Below are 12,182 nucleotides of genomic sequence, written 5' to 3'. Positions count from 1 at the left end.
TAGGGTTATCATTGTAATAATGATAATAATAATAACTATTATTATTATTATTATTACATAGTAATAATAACATAATAATTAGGGTTATCATTATAGTTATTATTATTATTACCCTTGATTTGATGCTGTTAAACTGAATTTCCCTACTGAGGGACAATAAAGGATATTTCTATTCTTTTTTATTTTCTCTTCTATTGTTTAGGTGAAGGTGTACAACATGATTAGTTCATATTTGTGAAATGGAAGTAGATGGAGATACAATAAATCATATAAAGAAGTTGAGCCAAGAACCTACTTGTTGATTCATTAAAAGCAGAATAAATGTCTTTGTCTCTGTTGTAGACGGACTGGATGGAGTCAACAACCTGCTCACTGTGACTCTAGGAAGTTCAGTGATTCTCCTTGCTGCTGTCATCATAGGCCTGGTTTGGAAAATCAGGACTTTTCATAAAGGTGTTTTTGTTGTAGTCTCTATTTTTGTCTTTTTGTTTTTTTTGCAATCAAATTAAAATAAACAACTGATGTAAACAGAAGAGTTTCTGTTTTTCAGCTCCGACCAACAGACAGCATGAACAACAAAATGAGGTACTGACACAACGATTAGATAAATTTTCTGAGATTAACCTAAATCGTACCTACGGGACTTAAATCCTTTCTTGTCACCGAACCTGGACTCTTTGAACTACGCAGGGCTGAAATTCAAAGCAACCAGCAACATGAGGCTTTCTGAAGAGAGAGAGACGGAGACCAGTGTGCTGTACGCTGCCACCAGATAGGACGACAAATATTATTTTGATTTCCCCAGAAACTCGGACACTTGGTTCAGACCTGAAGCGCGTCAATCATCCTCTGTTTACAGAAGACCTTTGACCTTAACATAAAGTGTGTTTTCTATTAGTGGTTAGAAACTATAACTGAATAAACAAACTTCAGGCTTTCGCAAGTACAAAAATGACTAAAAAACATTGAAATAAACAAAATATGTCTGCATCAACATTAGCATGAACCGATGTTGGTCATTTTTTTTAACGTATCTGTATCAGTCTGATAAATAAAAGAGGACAAATATTAAAAACGAATGTTTATTTCCATTTTGTTGCTGTTTTTCAGGAGGGAGAGTGAAGGTTTGGTTCTGTGCTCTGTTTTCATGTGACAGTGATGCAGAAATAATGTGATGTTAAACTGAAATGGAGAAACAAAGCAGGCCTTGTAGATGCTTTAATACAATGTCATATGAAATATAATATCAGTAAATATTGGTAAACACTGCAACAACAGAACAACAGCAGTATTAATATTGGATATCAGTGTCAGGATCTCTAATAATTACTCTAATGTAGCTTAGGAAATTAGCGTTTAACAATAATAACATGTTTTAAATCAATTTGAACAACAATTACACAAAACTCTGAAATTATATACATTATAATTGAAATTAAAAGTCTCAAGACTGCTAGGCTGTTTTACAGTCTTTAACTTTCTTCTTCATTCATCCTCAGTCAATATAATAAATTAACTCTCATTTTGCAAAGTTTTTTTGTGTGTGTTCTTGCAGCCTGTCTGAACCTTTGGGACTTTTATCACACAGAAACACACACCAGCTACATGCACAGAAAAACCTGCCGCCCACATGGCACCACCGGGACGGTACCGGGATATTTATTGTCCTATTGGTTCATAAAGCTACATTTACGTTTTAAAAAAAAATGAAATCAAGTCTGTCGTGTTCAACCTTCTGGTTCCCTGAAAATCCTGACGTTTTCATCCGTCATTCAACGTCCCGCAGATAGAACGTGAAACGTGGACATGTCCAGGGAAAAGAGGACATCTGGTCTACACAAAACAGACGTACACAGTAATGTTAACATCAGCTCAGAGTCAAAATAATACTTTATTATTATTTTATGTTAGCCTATCAATATCTACTCAATGGCTTTTCTACAGGATTTTTTTTTTTTAAAGTAAATAAATTGTTTTCACAACAAATAAACTTTGACCTTTCCTCTTTTATTCGTCAAAGAAACAGTATGATGAATGTTTTTATACGTCACACTGTTCGCTGTTCGGACTGAGCTGGACTTTTCTGGAACAAACAAGGGTCGTTTTATTAAAGAAATTATAACTGAGTCAAAACAAATATTGGGTGTATGATTGTTCAGGGGGGAGAGGAAGGAAATCCTTTACCAAGAGTCTAGATGAGAAACAGTAAGCAATTTTTTAAAACCCTGCACAGTAAAAACAAAAATGCAGTCAAGAGTTCGGCTCTAGCTGGTGGTTCATTCTGGATTCCTTTTCTAGGTTCTGGTCAGTAGATCTTATAATGTCACCACTGTTTGAGAAGAAAGGATTGCTTGAACCATTGGTGTGAAGTTGTGGATTGTTTTGTACCAAGACGCTTATGGAGGTCACCACAGACGGTCATGTCATTTGCTTCTTGTTAAAAAAAAAAGGGCTTTAACATCTGATGTTAAAGTAGAAAACTACGATCATGATAAGTTCTGGGAAAGTAACAGCGACTGTGTCATGATGGATTTACTATTTTCAGACCCACATGCAGAACACAATTCAGGAGAGGTGTATACGGTAACTGGTTTATTGTAAAATGGCAAGGGAAGGTTGTGGAAGCTCTGGTCTGGTCCAGGGAGGAAACGGGTTCACGGAGTGACCGGCTCTCTAAAGAGGCAGAGCAGAATGGTGAGTTCAGGGTTGTCGGAAACGGGAAAGTCACAGAGTAAACGGAGCTTACTTGTGGTTCGATGGTACGAGATCTAGGAGAGTTTACTGGAAGGTTCGGAGTTTTAGTCTCTTAAGTGGTCCAGGTGGTCCGCTGCCTGACGGCTGGTGTCCAGGAGGAAAACAGAGGATTGCGTCGGAGGGCGGACAGGTAGGCTCGGGCTCGGTGGGGACAAAGGAGCGGTGCAACTGCCAGTCGTAGAATCCGGGGGGAACTTGTAGTCAGACTGAGGAGGTGAGTCTGGGAACTCGGGCAACCAGTGGGTAGGTGTGGGTTTCATATTTAAGCACTCACCTCCAATTGATTAAGATGAAAACATACATCACAAAGTCATTTTTATGGCACTGTATTTTGTAGTTTGAAGTAACAACTATTACTTAAGTAACTATTTTCCTACTTCTCTAGCCACACTCTTCTGCAGAACACATGCAGGTGATAAATATGTAACACACACAGGTGAGTAACACGCTTCATGCAAACACAAAGTTCATATCAAAGCTCTTAAGCTTTTTAAGCTCTTGCAGATTCTCCAACTTGAAAGAGCGTTGCGTGTGTTATTCATGATGACGTTACTTTCAGGTCTTTACAACCAATGATAGTTTTGTTCTAACAAAATGATTTTCGTCGTCAGTTTGAGGAAACTGATAACACAAAGAAAACTCCACCTCTATACTGCAGGCTCACTAGAACTGACTTACAGTTTATTGCTCCAACTGAACCATGTTGAGCACAACGATGAACATCAACGTGATGCTGGTTTTCCTCTTCAGCTTCAGTAAGTACAGCTATCTATGGTTTCCTCAACACTTTTACCATTTCTTTTCCGAACGCACAACAAATTGACTTCTATCATTCAGAGTCGTAGTTGGTCTTTGTGAATGTTTCAGGTTGGATCACCAAGTCAGACTTTGAGTTTGACTCAGTTCTGGTTCAGCCTGGTGAAGAAGTCACTCTGCTCTGCTCCAACTTAACCAACGTTTTCCAACACATATTCTGGTACAAACTGATCCCTGGACCCGGCGTCAGCCGCATCTCATCGATGGTTAATCCCGGATCTAAAGCTCATTTACATGATGGATTTCAACGGGAGAAATTCAACATGACGTCAAACGGCACAAACATCTTTCTGAACATCAAACAAGTGAATTTCTCAGATTCTGGAGTTTATATCTGTGGAACCAAGTCACCAAGCTGTCTGAAGATCTTCAGTGAAACATATTTACAAGTTGAAGGTAAGAGGGCTTGTGTTATGACATTATATGTGTGGATTGAAATCAGAGAAAACGTCCAGAATCTTCAGTGGAACCTATTTGCAAGTTAAAGGCCAGAATGCTGCCATGATGAACAGAGTCTCTCCGATATTGTTTGTAAGTTTATGTTTTTCATGGTTTTATTCCGTCATTTTGTGAATGTGCAGTTTTTGATGGAGAATGCTCCTGCTTTCTCAACAAAATCAGAATACTGATTTATAATATTGTAAATATCATCTTTTTATAATATATTTTAACTTCAAATACATTAATCTAAAGGTCCAATTTAAAATAATTAACAAATAATAATTTTCCATGGCCTACTCGTAGTCTAGGTAACGTGATACAAGTAAACAACGTCTACCTCTAATAGGTCACTAGAGCCAATTTGTTTCTATTGGAATCACTGGCTTCACATCTGGATCTGAGCCAGAATCAATGGAAAAAGGATTCCATTGATTCTATTTCAATGGGAAATTTGTCCTAAAGCATTCCATTAGGACAAACATTTTTCCTAACAGAATGCTATTAAAAACTTATGACCTATTTATGACAATTTATCTCTATCATTTCTAAAAATGTGTCACTACAGCAGGTATTAATAGTTATATCGTCGTTCAGGTGTGTAGAAAATATTGGTTGGTTTACAGGTGTGAAATAAAAGTAGACAGAGAGAAGATGGGAGTCTGGATCAGACAAGAGGAACAAGTCGACCTGGAAACGTCTTTATTATATTGTGCTGAGTACATAATATATGTCTTTGTCTCAGTTGTAGATGGACTGGATGGAGTCAACCTGCCCACTGTCATTCTGGGAGGTGTAGGTATTTTCCTGGTCATAATCATCCTAGGACTGGTTTTGAAAACCAAACCTTGTCACGCAGGTATTTTGTGGTTGTATTTTTCTCTGTATTTCCTTTTCAACCAACTTAATAATATGAAATAATATGAAATGACACATTGAAAAATGTTCGAGCAGTTTACCGGCTTCAGCGTCTCTGTTTTTCAGGTCAAACCAACAAACAGAATCAACAACACACTGAGGTAATCACATCAAATGATATATTTTTTTAAAATCACTCAATCCTAAAACTAGCTGAGTTACTGCAAGTCTTTTTTTTTTTTTTGCTTTGCAGAATCTGGACTCCGATCTTGTGAACTACGCAGCGCTGAATTTCAGACCCAAAGCAAACAGGAAGAGAAGGCCTTCTGCAGAGAGAGAGATGGATCCAAATGTGGTGTATGCTGCCCCCAGATAGACTCTCTCAATATTAATAACAGCAGCTAAGGCTGTATTATCATCTTGAGTCATTTCTGTATTGTTTTCTGTGTCTCTTCTAGCAAAAATGGAAAAAACCAGCTTTGCTCAATCTTGATTGTGTACTACTTTGTGTTTGTCTATTAAAGAAACTCTCTATAAAATAAATGGAGGTTTATGGTTTGTAACATGACAAAATGTGCCACACATGATTTTTAAATCTTTTTAAAACAAACTATGTTGTGCTAACCCTGACCCATATTGTTTTAGTTTAGTTCACTTAGCATCATTTCCCCACTACCATCTTTCTTGACCTAAACACACATTTCATCAAGAGGAACTCGCCCCAACATCACTACTGAAGCGTTTTTATGAAAGGACAGTAGGCAACACTTTGCACTTTTTGACTTACTGCTATTGTTTGGTGAGTTTCAGCAGCAAAGGAGAAGGAGTTTTACAAGGCCTTCCCCGAGGCCCACTAAACACACTTTAAAAGAGAAGATCGAATCTCTTGATGTGAGAGTAGAGAAGCTTTTGCCAATTGTGGTTTTGGTGCAGCGCTGAAGGCTAGTCTCTCTGTGGCTAAACGTCACCGCAGTGGAAACTGGGGAGGGACTGTCAGAAACGAACACATTCAACATCACACACCTCGCTGTTGTTTTATTTCACTTCAACCCCTTTGCAGAAACACACATTTTGATGTTACTCTCATTATAAAAACGGGAAGTTAGTCCAACATGTCTGCTCAGTCTGAGGCCTTTCGTGCTGAAGGTTGCAGCTGTCCTCTCTCACATTGCAGCCTCTTCCTGAGAAGCAGCGTTTATCTCGGCCCGTTTATGACTCACTATGAGCAGACGGATCATCAGCGTCACACGTGGCTTCTCCTCGTTAAACAACCTGGTTCCGTTGCTCCCCGTTGTTTCCGGCTCGCTTTGTGCAACTTCAGTTCTTCACCAACTCATCTAATTCCACCAATCATGAAACAGTTTGCCTTCAGAAGTCCAGCAGATAAAATAAAGAGAATTTTTTTCTTATGTGTCTTTTTTTCTCTGACGTGTCAACACTCTGTGGTAGGGATGCACAATATTGTCGCCACTGTTTCTGTATCGGCCAATGTTCGCTGTAAAATGTAATTCCGTCACAATAACTCACCGATATAAAAGACGTTTTTATAAGACAAACAAGTGACAATGACGCCTGCATTGTTGTCGTTGTCTTAGAGAGAGAAAATGTCATGAATAAATTAGACATTAAACATAATGCAAGTTGGAAGAGTTAGATCATTTTCCGACTCCATTTTAGCATTTGCTTCTGGTAGCAGGCTAACTTGACAAAGATTATGCAGCATTTTAATTCCACAGCAGAGAAAGACATATAGTGTCAGTAAGTAGATATAGGTAAAAAATATTGGTATTGGTATCGGTTATCGGCCAAATGACTTCTAATATATCGGCACGGATATTGGATTTTTGAGACCAGAAGTCCAATATCCATGTGATGTTAGTCTAGTCTAGCCTGCTAGTCTGTGGTTCTTCTTACTTCCCTTTTTACCATGTTAGAGTGACAGAAACACAAGATTTGAGAGAAGAAGGAAACCTGCTCTTAATTTGAAAAGGTCTGCTCTCATATGTTCACACTCATAAACTTTGATAGATAGATTATCTACTTAAATGTCTGACACTTTTCTTCTGAGTCACATTTTAATAGTAAGAAACCAGATGGTTGGTATTGACATTATGAATTATTTAAATCTAATTCATTTGAACTGTGTCAGTTTTTATCCAATGAAAAGTGTTTCGATGTGATCCGCCACCATAGAAGCAAAATACACTGAACCAAATTAGACCGTATTGCTAAGGAAGTCGTGATGTGAAGAAAACTATAAATCTGAAGCGTTTTGCAGTTTGAGGTGTGTTTCTGTCAGTGCTGTTTGTAGCGTTAGCCTCCAAGATGAGGAAAACCTAAGAACACAAAGAACGTGGATATTATTGTCAGCGTTCATTTTACTACATGTGGTGTCGCGTTGTTGTTCTGCTGCTGCACTCGGCTCCCTCACCAAAATCCACACACGAGACCACCCCTACCCTCGGCTCAAACACGTTCCCACGGCGACAGTGACGGTCCTGTCTGATGGGTGTGGTCTGTGGTTCAATGCATAAACGTTGTCTTCTTGTTCTTTTAATCTTATTACGATGTGAGACCATTTAGGTCGCCCTTTTGTGTGTGACACATTTTTAAAAATCAAACTAAGTACGCTGACACTCAGCAGCAGCTTTGATTTGATCAGAACCCTGATGTTTTCACAATGGTCTGAAGAGAGTCGATGCATGAGGTTGTGCGACGCTCACCTCAGATGTGCTCAGACCACACTGCGCTGTCTCTTCCTGTCAAACACTCCTGCACGTTTCTCTCCTCCCACTGCAGACCACTCGACTCTTTGCGCGAAAAAGTCTGACAGTCGTTGGTGTCGTGTGCGACTCTCTCTTTTCACCACAATAGACGCTTCACTCGCCTCTCTACACTGGGTGCTTGGAACTAAAATGGAGGCTTTACAGCAGGACTTCCTTTGCGATTCAGTTCTACTGATCAGTTTTTGACCAGCAGGAGGCGCTCACAGAGCACTGAAGTTTCTTTCCCCAGGGAATCAGTTGACCTTTTGACATAAGAAGTCAACAACAACGAAACAGAAATAAATGAAGCCCCTGAATAAAAACGACTTTGCTGGTCTAGACGGAGCAGAACGCAAGCAGGTGGACTCTACTGAATGTGAATGCTGGAAAGACATCATTTTGTTTTAACCCGAGTCTCAGTTTTAAAATAAATCAGTATAAAAATAAGTTATCAAAGCTACTTGTGTACTGTAGGTAGACCAAGAGATAAGGGTTGGAGTAGCAGCATAATTATGCTGGAAACTGTGGTTGAGTTATTTGCTTTAAAAAAATAAATAAATAAATAAATCACACCTTTTGCTTACTAGCACCTCATGTTCCGATATCAGAGTTATTTTTAAAAGTTTGTTTTTTGGTGAGGAGCATTATGGAGCATTGTGGTTTCTAAGATCGATGCTCACCTCAAACATTCAGCAATTCAGGTCACAGAACTGGGTCTGTGGCGACGTGTGAGGGTGAGATTGTGCTTTGCAAATCCAGGAGATGACATCACGACATACCATATATATACATATTTATTTTATTTTATTTTTTTGTGGTAAATTTAATTCCTTCATGAGAAGTCAGAGGTAGACAACTTGAAATGTGCTTGCTATAGTAAAGTTAATTATCTTTAAAAATGTCAGCAAAGTCAATAATGATGGTCTAGCTCAGACATTCAGCCATCAAAATGAGTGAAGAGCCAAATACAATCAGTATAAAATAAAATAAAAAGATGGTCCGATTTACAAAGCAATCACATTTTGTTAGCACTAACTGATGGAACAATTATCGATATCTACGTCTGTACAGAGGAGTACACACAGTCAGGGTCTTCGTGTCTCTGCCTTGATGATCTGCTGCTCTTCTGGTCTATTAATCTTCTCGTCCTCAAAGCTGCATAATGAAGGTTTTCCCCATTTAGGTCGCCCTGTATATCAGACAGGGAAAAAAAATAGGAAAATCACTGTAAATTGAGAAGAAAACGTTACTACTGACTTCAATTTTATGAAGCGTAAAACACAATACTTCTGCAGTGGTTGTTGAAGGAGAAGACCTTCTGGACTGAGAGTCTGAAAAAGAATGAGAAATCCTTTATTGATGCCGTCTTGAGTTTGTAGGTATTAATATGTAGTTGAAGTACCTGGGTCTCCTGAGTGGTTTCTCTTGTAGAGATTGAACAACAACACGGCCTGTGAAACACTTAGAAATGTGGTGAATACCAAAGCTCCTGTCAGGAGATACACAGAGTCTGTCTTAGCTGCAGAGAGACAGGAAGAATACAGACATTAGTGTCTGAAAGAGAGAACTGTATTTGAGGGGAAATCAAAGTAGAAGTTGTTACTCACTCTTCACATTCAGGTTCGTCCCGTTTCCAAACAGTATTTGTCCACATGAGGCAACAGCACAGTAGTAAGACCCGACATGAGACACAGTAAGGTTCTTCAGTGGCAGACTGAACACACATTTATTAGTTTGTTCCCCGGGCTTCCTCTCACACTGATCATTGCTCCCTTCATGAGTGTAAATTAGTCCTGGATAATGTTCCTCAGAGCTTCTGAACCAGTAAACTCTGTGTTCTCCACCACAGCTCCCAGTTTGTATTGTACAGTTAAGAGTCACAGAGTGTCCTGGCTGGAAAATCTCAGTTTCTGACTGTTGGACCAAAGCCTGGATGTTTAATCTTGATTCTTCGACGTGAATGACGGTGCCTCCATCGAACTCAGTCTTGTATGAATTCCCGGTGATGCAGAAATAAGTTGCTGAATCGGAGGGCTGCAGATTTGTAATCTTCAGGTTATTTAGATTTGCTGTAGTGTTTATGGTGAAGCGGGGATTATCTTTGAACTCATTATAAAAAGTTCCATTTGGGTCGTACTTGAAGACAGTAAAAATTAGTTTTGGCTTCTGTCCAAATGACAGTTTGTACCAGAAAGACTTTGAAGTTGTAGTTGGGTCACGAAAACATTGCAGAGTTACACTTTCTCCAGCTTTTACTGAAACGAACCGACTGTCTTGTTGAAGAGACGAGGAAACCTGGAGAATAGTCTGGTCTGAGATAAGGAGAGACGGAAATCAAACATGCAGCAACAAATTTAAATATTCTGCATCACATTACGATGCCAAATGAACAAACAAACTTACCAAACCTTAACGAGAATAAAAATGTCAGACCGACGACAAGCTGTCCAGGACTCATCTTGATCAAAGAGTCGAGCTGAATGAGAAAAGCTCCACGCCTTTGTTCCCTTTAAATCGACAACACTAAATTCGACTGACAAAGTAGGAGTGAGAGCTTTTGTCATGATCACCACCTAATGGCCTGAATGGAAAAAAAAAGGTAGACGAGGAGGGGACAGACTCGTCATTTCTGCTGTAGCTTTAAAGAGGACATGGAAAATTAGCTGCATTTGGCGAAGGAAACCCCTGCTGTAGTGTTTTGTTCTAGTTTAAATTCTGTCTGCAGAAATATCACGTACAACTTTGAAAAAGACTTATTTTGATGTTTAAAGACAAAGAAATCAGAACATCAAACCACTTTATAAGCGGCCATCATGTCAGACCTGTGGCTGCTTATAAAGGCAGAGTACGCACAAAATATGGAGCATGATGCTTTTAAGGTAAGATTAGATCAAGACTTTGGTTTTGTGTGAATCTGAATGTTTGCAGTGAAATCTGTTCATTTGATGTGTGTTGCCACATCCTATAGGACCAAACCTATAGCTTTGTCATCGTCATCTTAGGTTATGAAAATCAACCAACACTTTTAAAATCTTGTCATGTGAACATGGAGTATAGTTTGGTCTGATGACACCAAACCTGAACTCTTTTAATGGCACTGCACACTGGAGGAAGACTGGTTCTGCACATCAACCCTAAAACACAACGCCAAAAATGAAATTGGCAGCTATTAGCAATGAAGGATTGGGTTATCTTAGAGAAGAGGGCTGGATAACGAAATGTACTGAGAATCTGTAAAATATCAAATAGACAATCTTTGTACAGAGCTGAAGGTCAGAGTGCATGCAAAGTGCCTGCAGAACCTTGACGACCAGAAGGCAGTTTGTGCAAAAGAATTGTCAAAAATCACACCTGTGGGTAGTGTCATGGTGGCGTAGGGGTTAGCGCGACCCACGTTTGGAGGCCTTGAGTCCTCAATGTGGCCATCGCTGGTTCAACTCCCGGACCCGTCGATATTTGCCGCATGTCTTCCTCTCCTTCCCCATCAGCCTACTTTTGTATAAGTGACACTAGAGCCCACAAAAGACCCCCTGGAGCGGTAAAAATACAGTACAGACCAAAAGTTTGGACACACTTTCTAATTGAATTCAATGAGAAGGTGTGTCCAAACTTTTGGTCTGTACTGTATATATTTAAAAAATCATGCCTGTGAATAATTTTAACCAAGCAGGGGACATTTAGAAGTTGTGAAAAATTACGATTTTGTAAAAGTATAAAAGTGATAATATTTTCAAAAATTGTGTCCAGTGGCATTCCACTTTTGGATTATTTGGGATCTAATGTGCTTTGATTTCTTTCTATAAACTGTGAGGAAGAGGATAGGATCAGACTGACAAGTTTTATTATTTCACATGTTAGATTTGATGATGGTAGCACTTGCTACAGTCAGACATTTCACTGGAGCTTGAGAAAATGTCAACTGCACAAGGCATCACCCATAAATTTTGGATCAAGTTGTTCACCATTATCACCTCCACCTGCGACATTTAGTTGCAAGAAATGTTTTAAGTTTACAGACATAAGTACTACTGTGTCCTACTACTATATTAGCCTCCGAATATAACCTGTCAGACATTTTCTACAAATTTCCACCAGCAAAAGTACACCATTTCCTACAAGGTTACCAAGGTTGTTAGCTTCAGAGGACACCGATGAAAGCTCTAGCTGTAGTTTGGTTGCACTGGACTGGAGACTAAACCAAAGGTGGGTTATATCTGTGGCTTGAGAAGGCCTTCACAGTTTACAGAAACAAAGGTTTCTGGGGCATAAACAAAGCAAACGTTTCCGTCAAAGATCAGAGGGACTGATTGAATCTTTACTGGATTGAATCTACAAGAGTTAGAAGTCAGAACGCTGCCAAGTCGAAGACAAGGTTTCAAAAAGATTTATTTTGAAAAGCTGATATGATGGTGATAGAAACCAATCCGTAGAGAGTCAGACAGAAACGGATGTGATTGGTTCTTCTTATGGACATACACTGCGCTGTTGGTCTCAGTTTGAACCTATTGGAGGACTGATAACATGAACACTGTAGGATACAGGGTGACATCT

At 39.1% G+C, this 12,182-nt stretch overlaps 1 protein-coding gene across 1 annotated transcript; it reads right to left on the bottom strand.

Annotated features, from left to right (window-relative positions):
- Positions 1-8,229: 8,229 nt before the first annotated feature.
- On the bottom strand, positions 8,230-10,118 carry LOC114157160 (V-set and immunoglobulin domain-containing protein 1-like). Its single transcript, XM_028037997.1, has 5 exons — positions 10,035-10,118; positions 9,239-9,943; positions 9,034-9,150; positions 8,919-8,962; positions 8,230-8,820 (listed from the first exon to the last, which is right to left on the bottom strand). The coding sequence occupies exons 1-5, from the start codon at positions 10,087-10,089 to the stop codon at positions 8,689-8,691; spliced, it is 1,053 nt and encodes a 350-aa protein (XP_027893798.1). The 5' UTR covers positions 10,090-10,118; the 3' UTR covers positions 8,230-8,688.
- Positions 10,119-12,182: the final 2,064 nt, after the last annotated feature.

Source organism: Xiphophorus couchianus, chromosome 14 (assembly GCF_001444195.1).
Source record: "Xiphophorus couchianus chromosome 14, X_couchianus-1.0, whole genome shotgun sequence".
NCBI classification, from domain to species: Eukaryota; Metazoa; Chordata; class Actinopteri; order Cyprinodontiformes; family Poeciliidae; genus Xiphophorus; species Xiphophorus couchianus.
Note: the sequence above shows the minus strand (reverse complement) of the source record. Positions and strands in the feature narration are given on the sequence as shown.

Coding starts and splice junctions, on each gene's coding strand:
- LOC114157160 (XM_028037997.1), bottom strand. CDS start 10,089: ATGAGTCCTGGACAGCTTGTCGTCGGTCTGACATTTTTATTCTCGTTA. Junction 9,151..9,238: donor GACGAACCTGAATGTGAAGA/GTGAGTAACAAC, acceptor GTCTCTCTGCAG/CTAAGACAGACTCTGTGTAT. Junction 8,963..9,033: donor AAACCACTCAGGAGACCCAG/GTACTTCAACTA, acceptor ATTCTTTTTCAG/ACTCTCAGTCCAGAAGGTCT.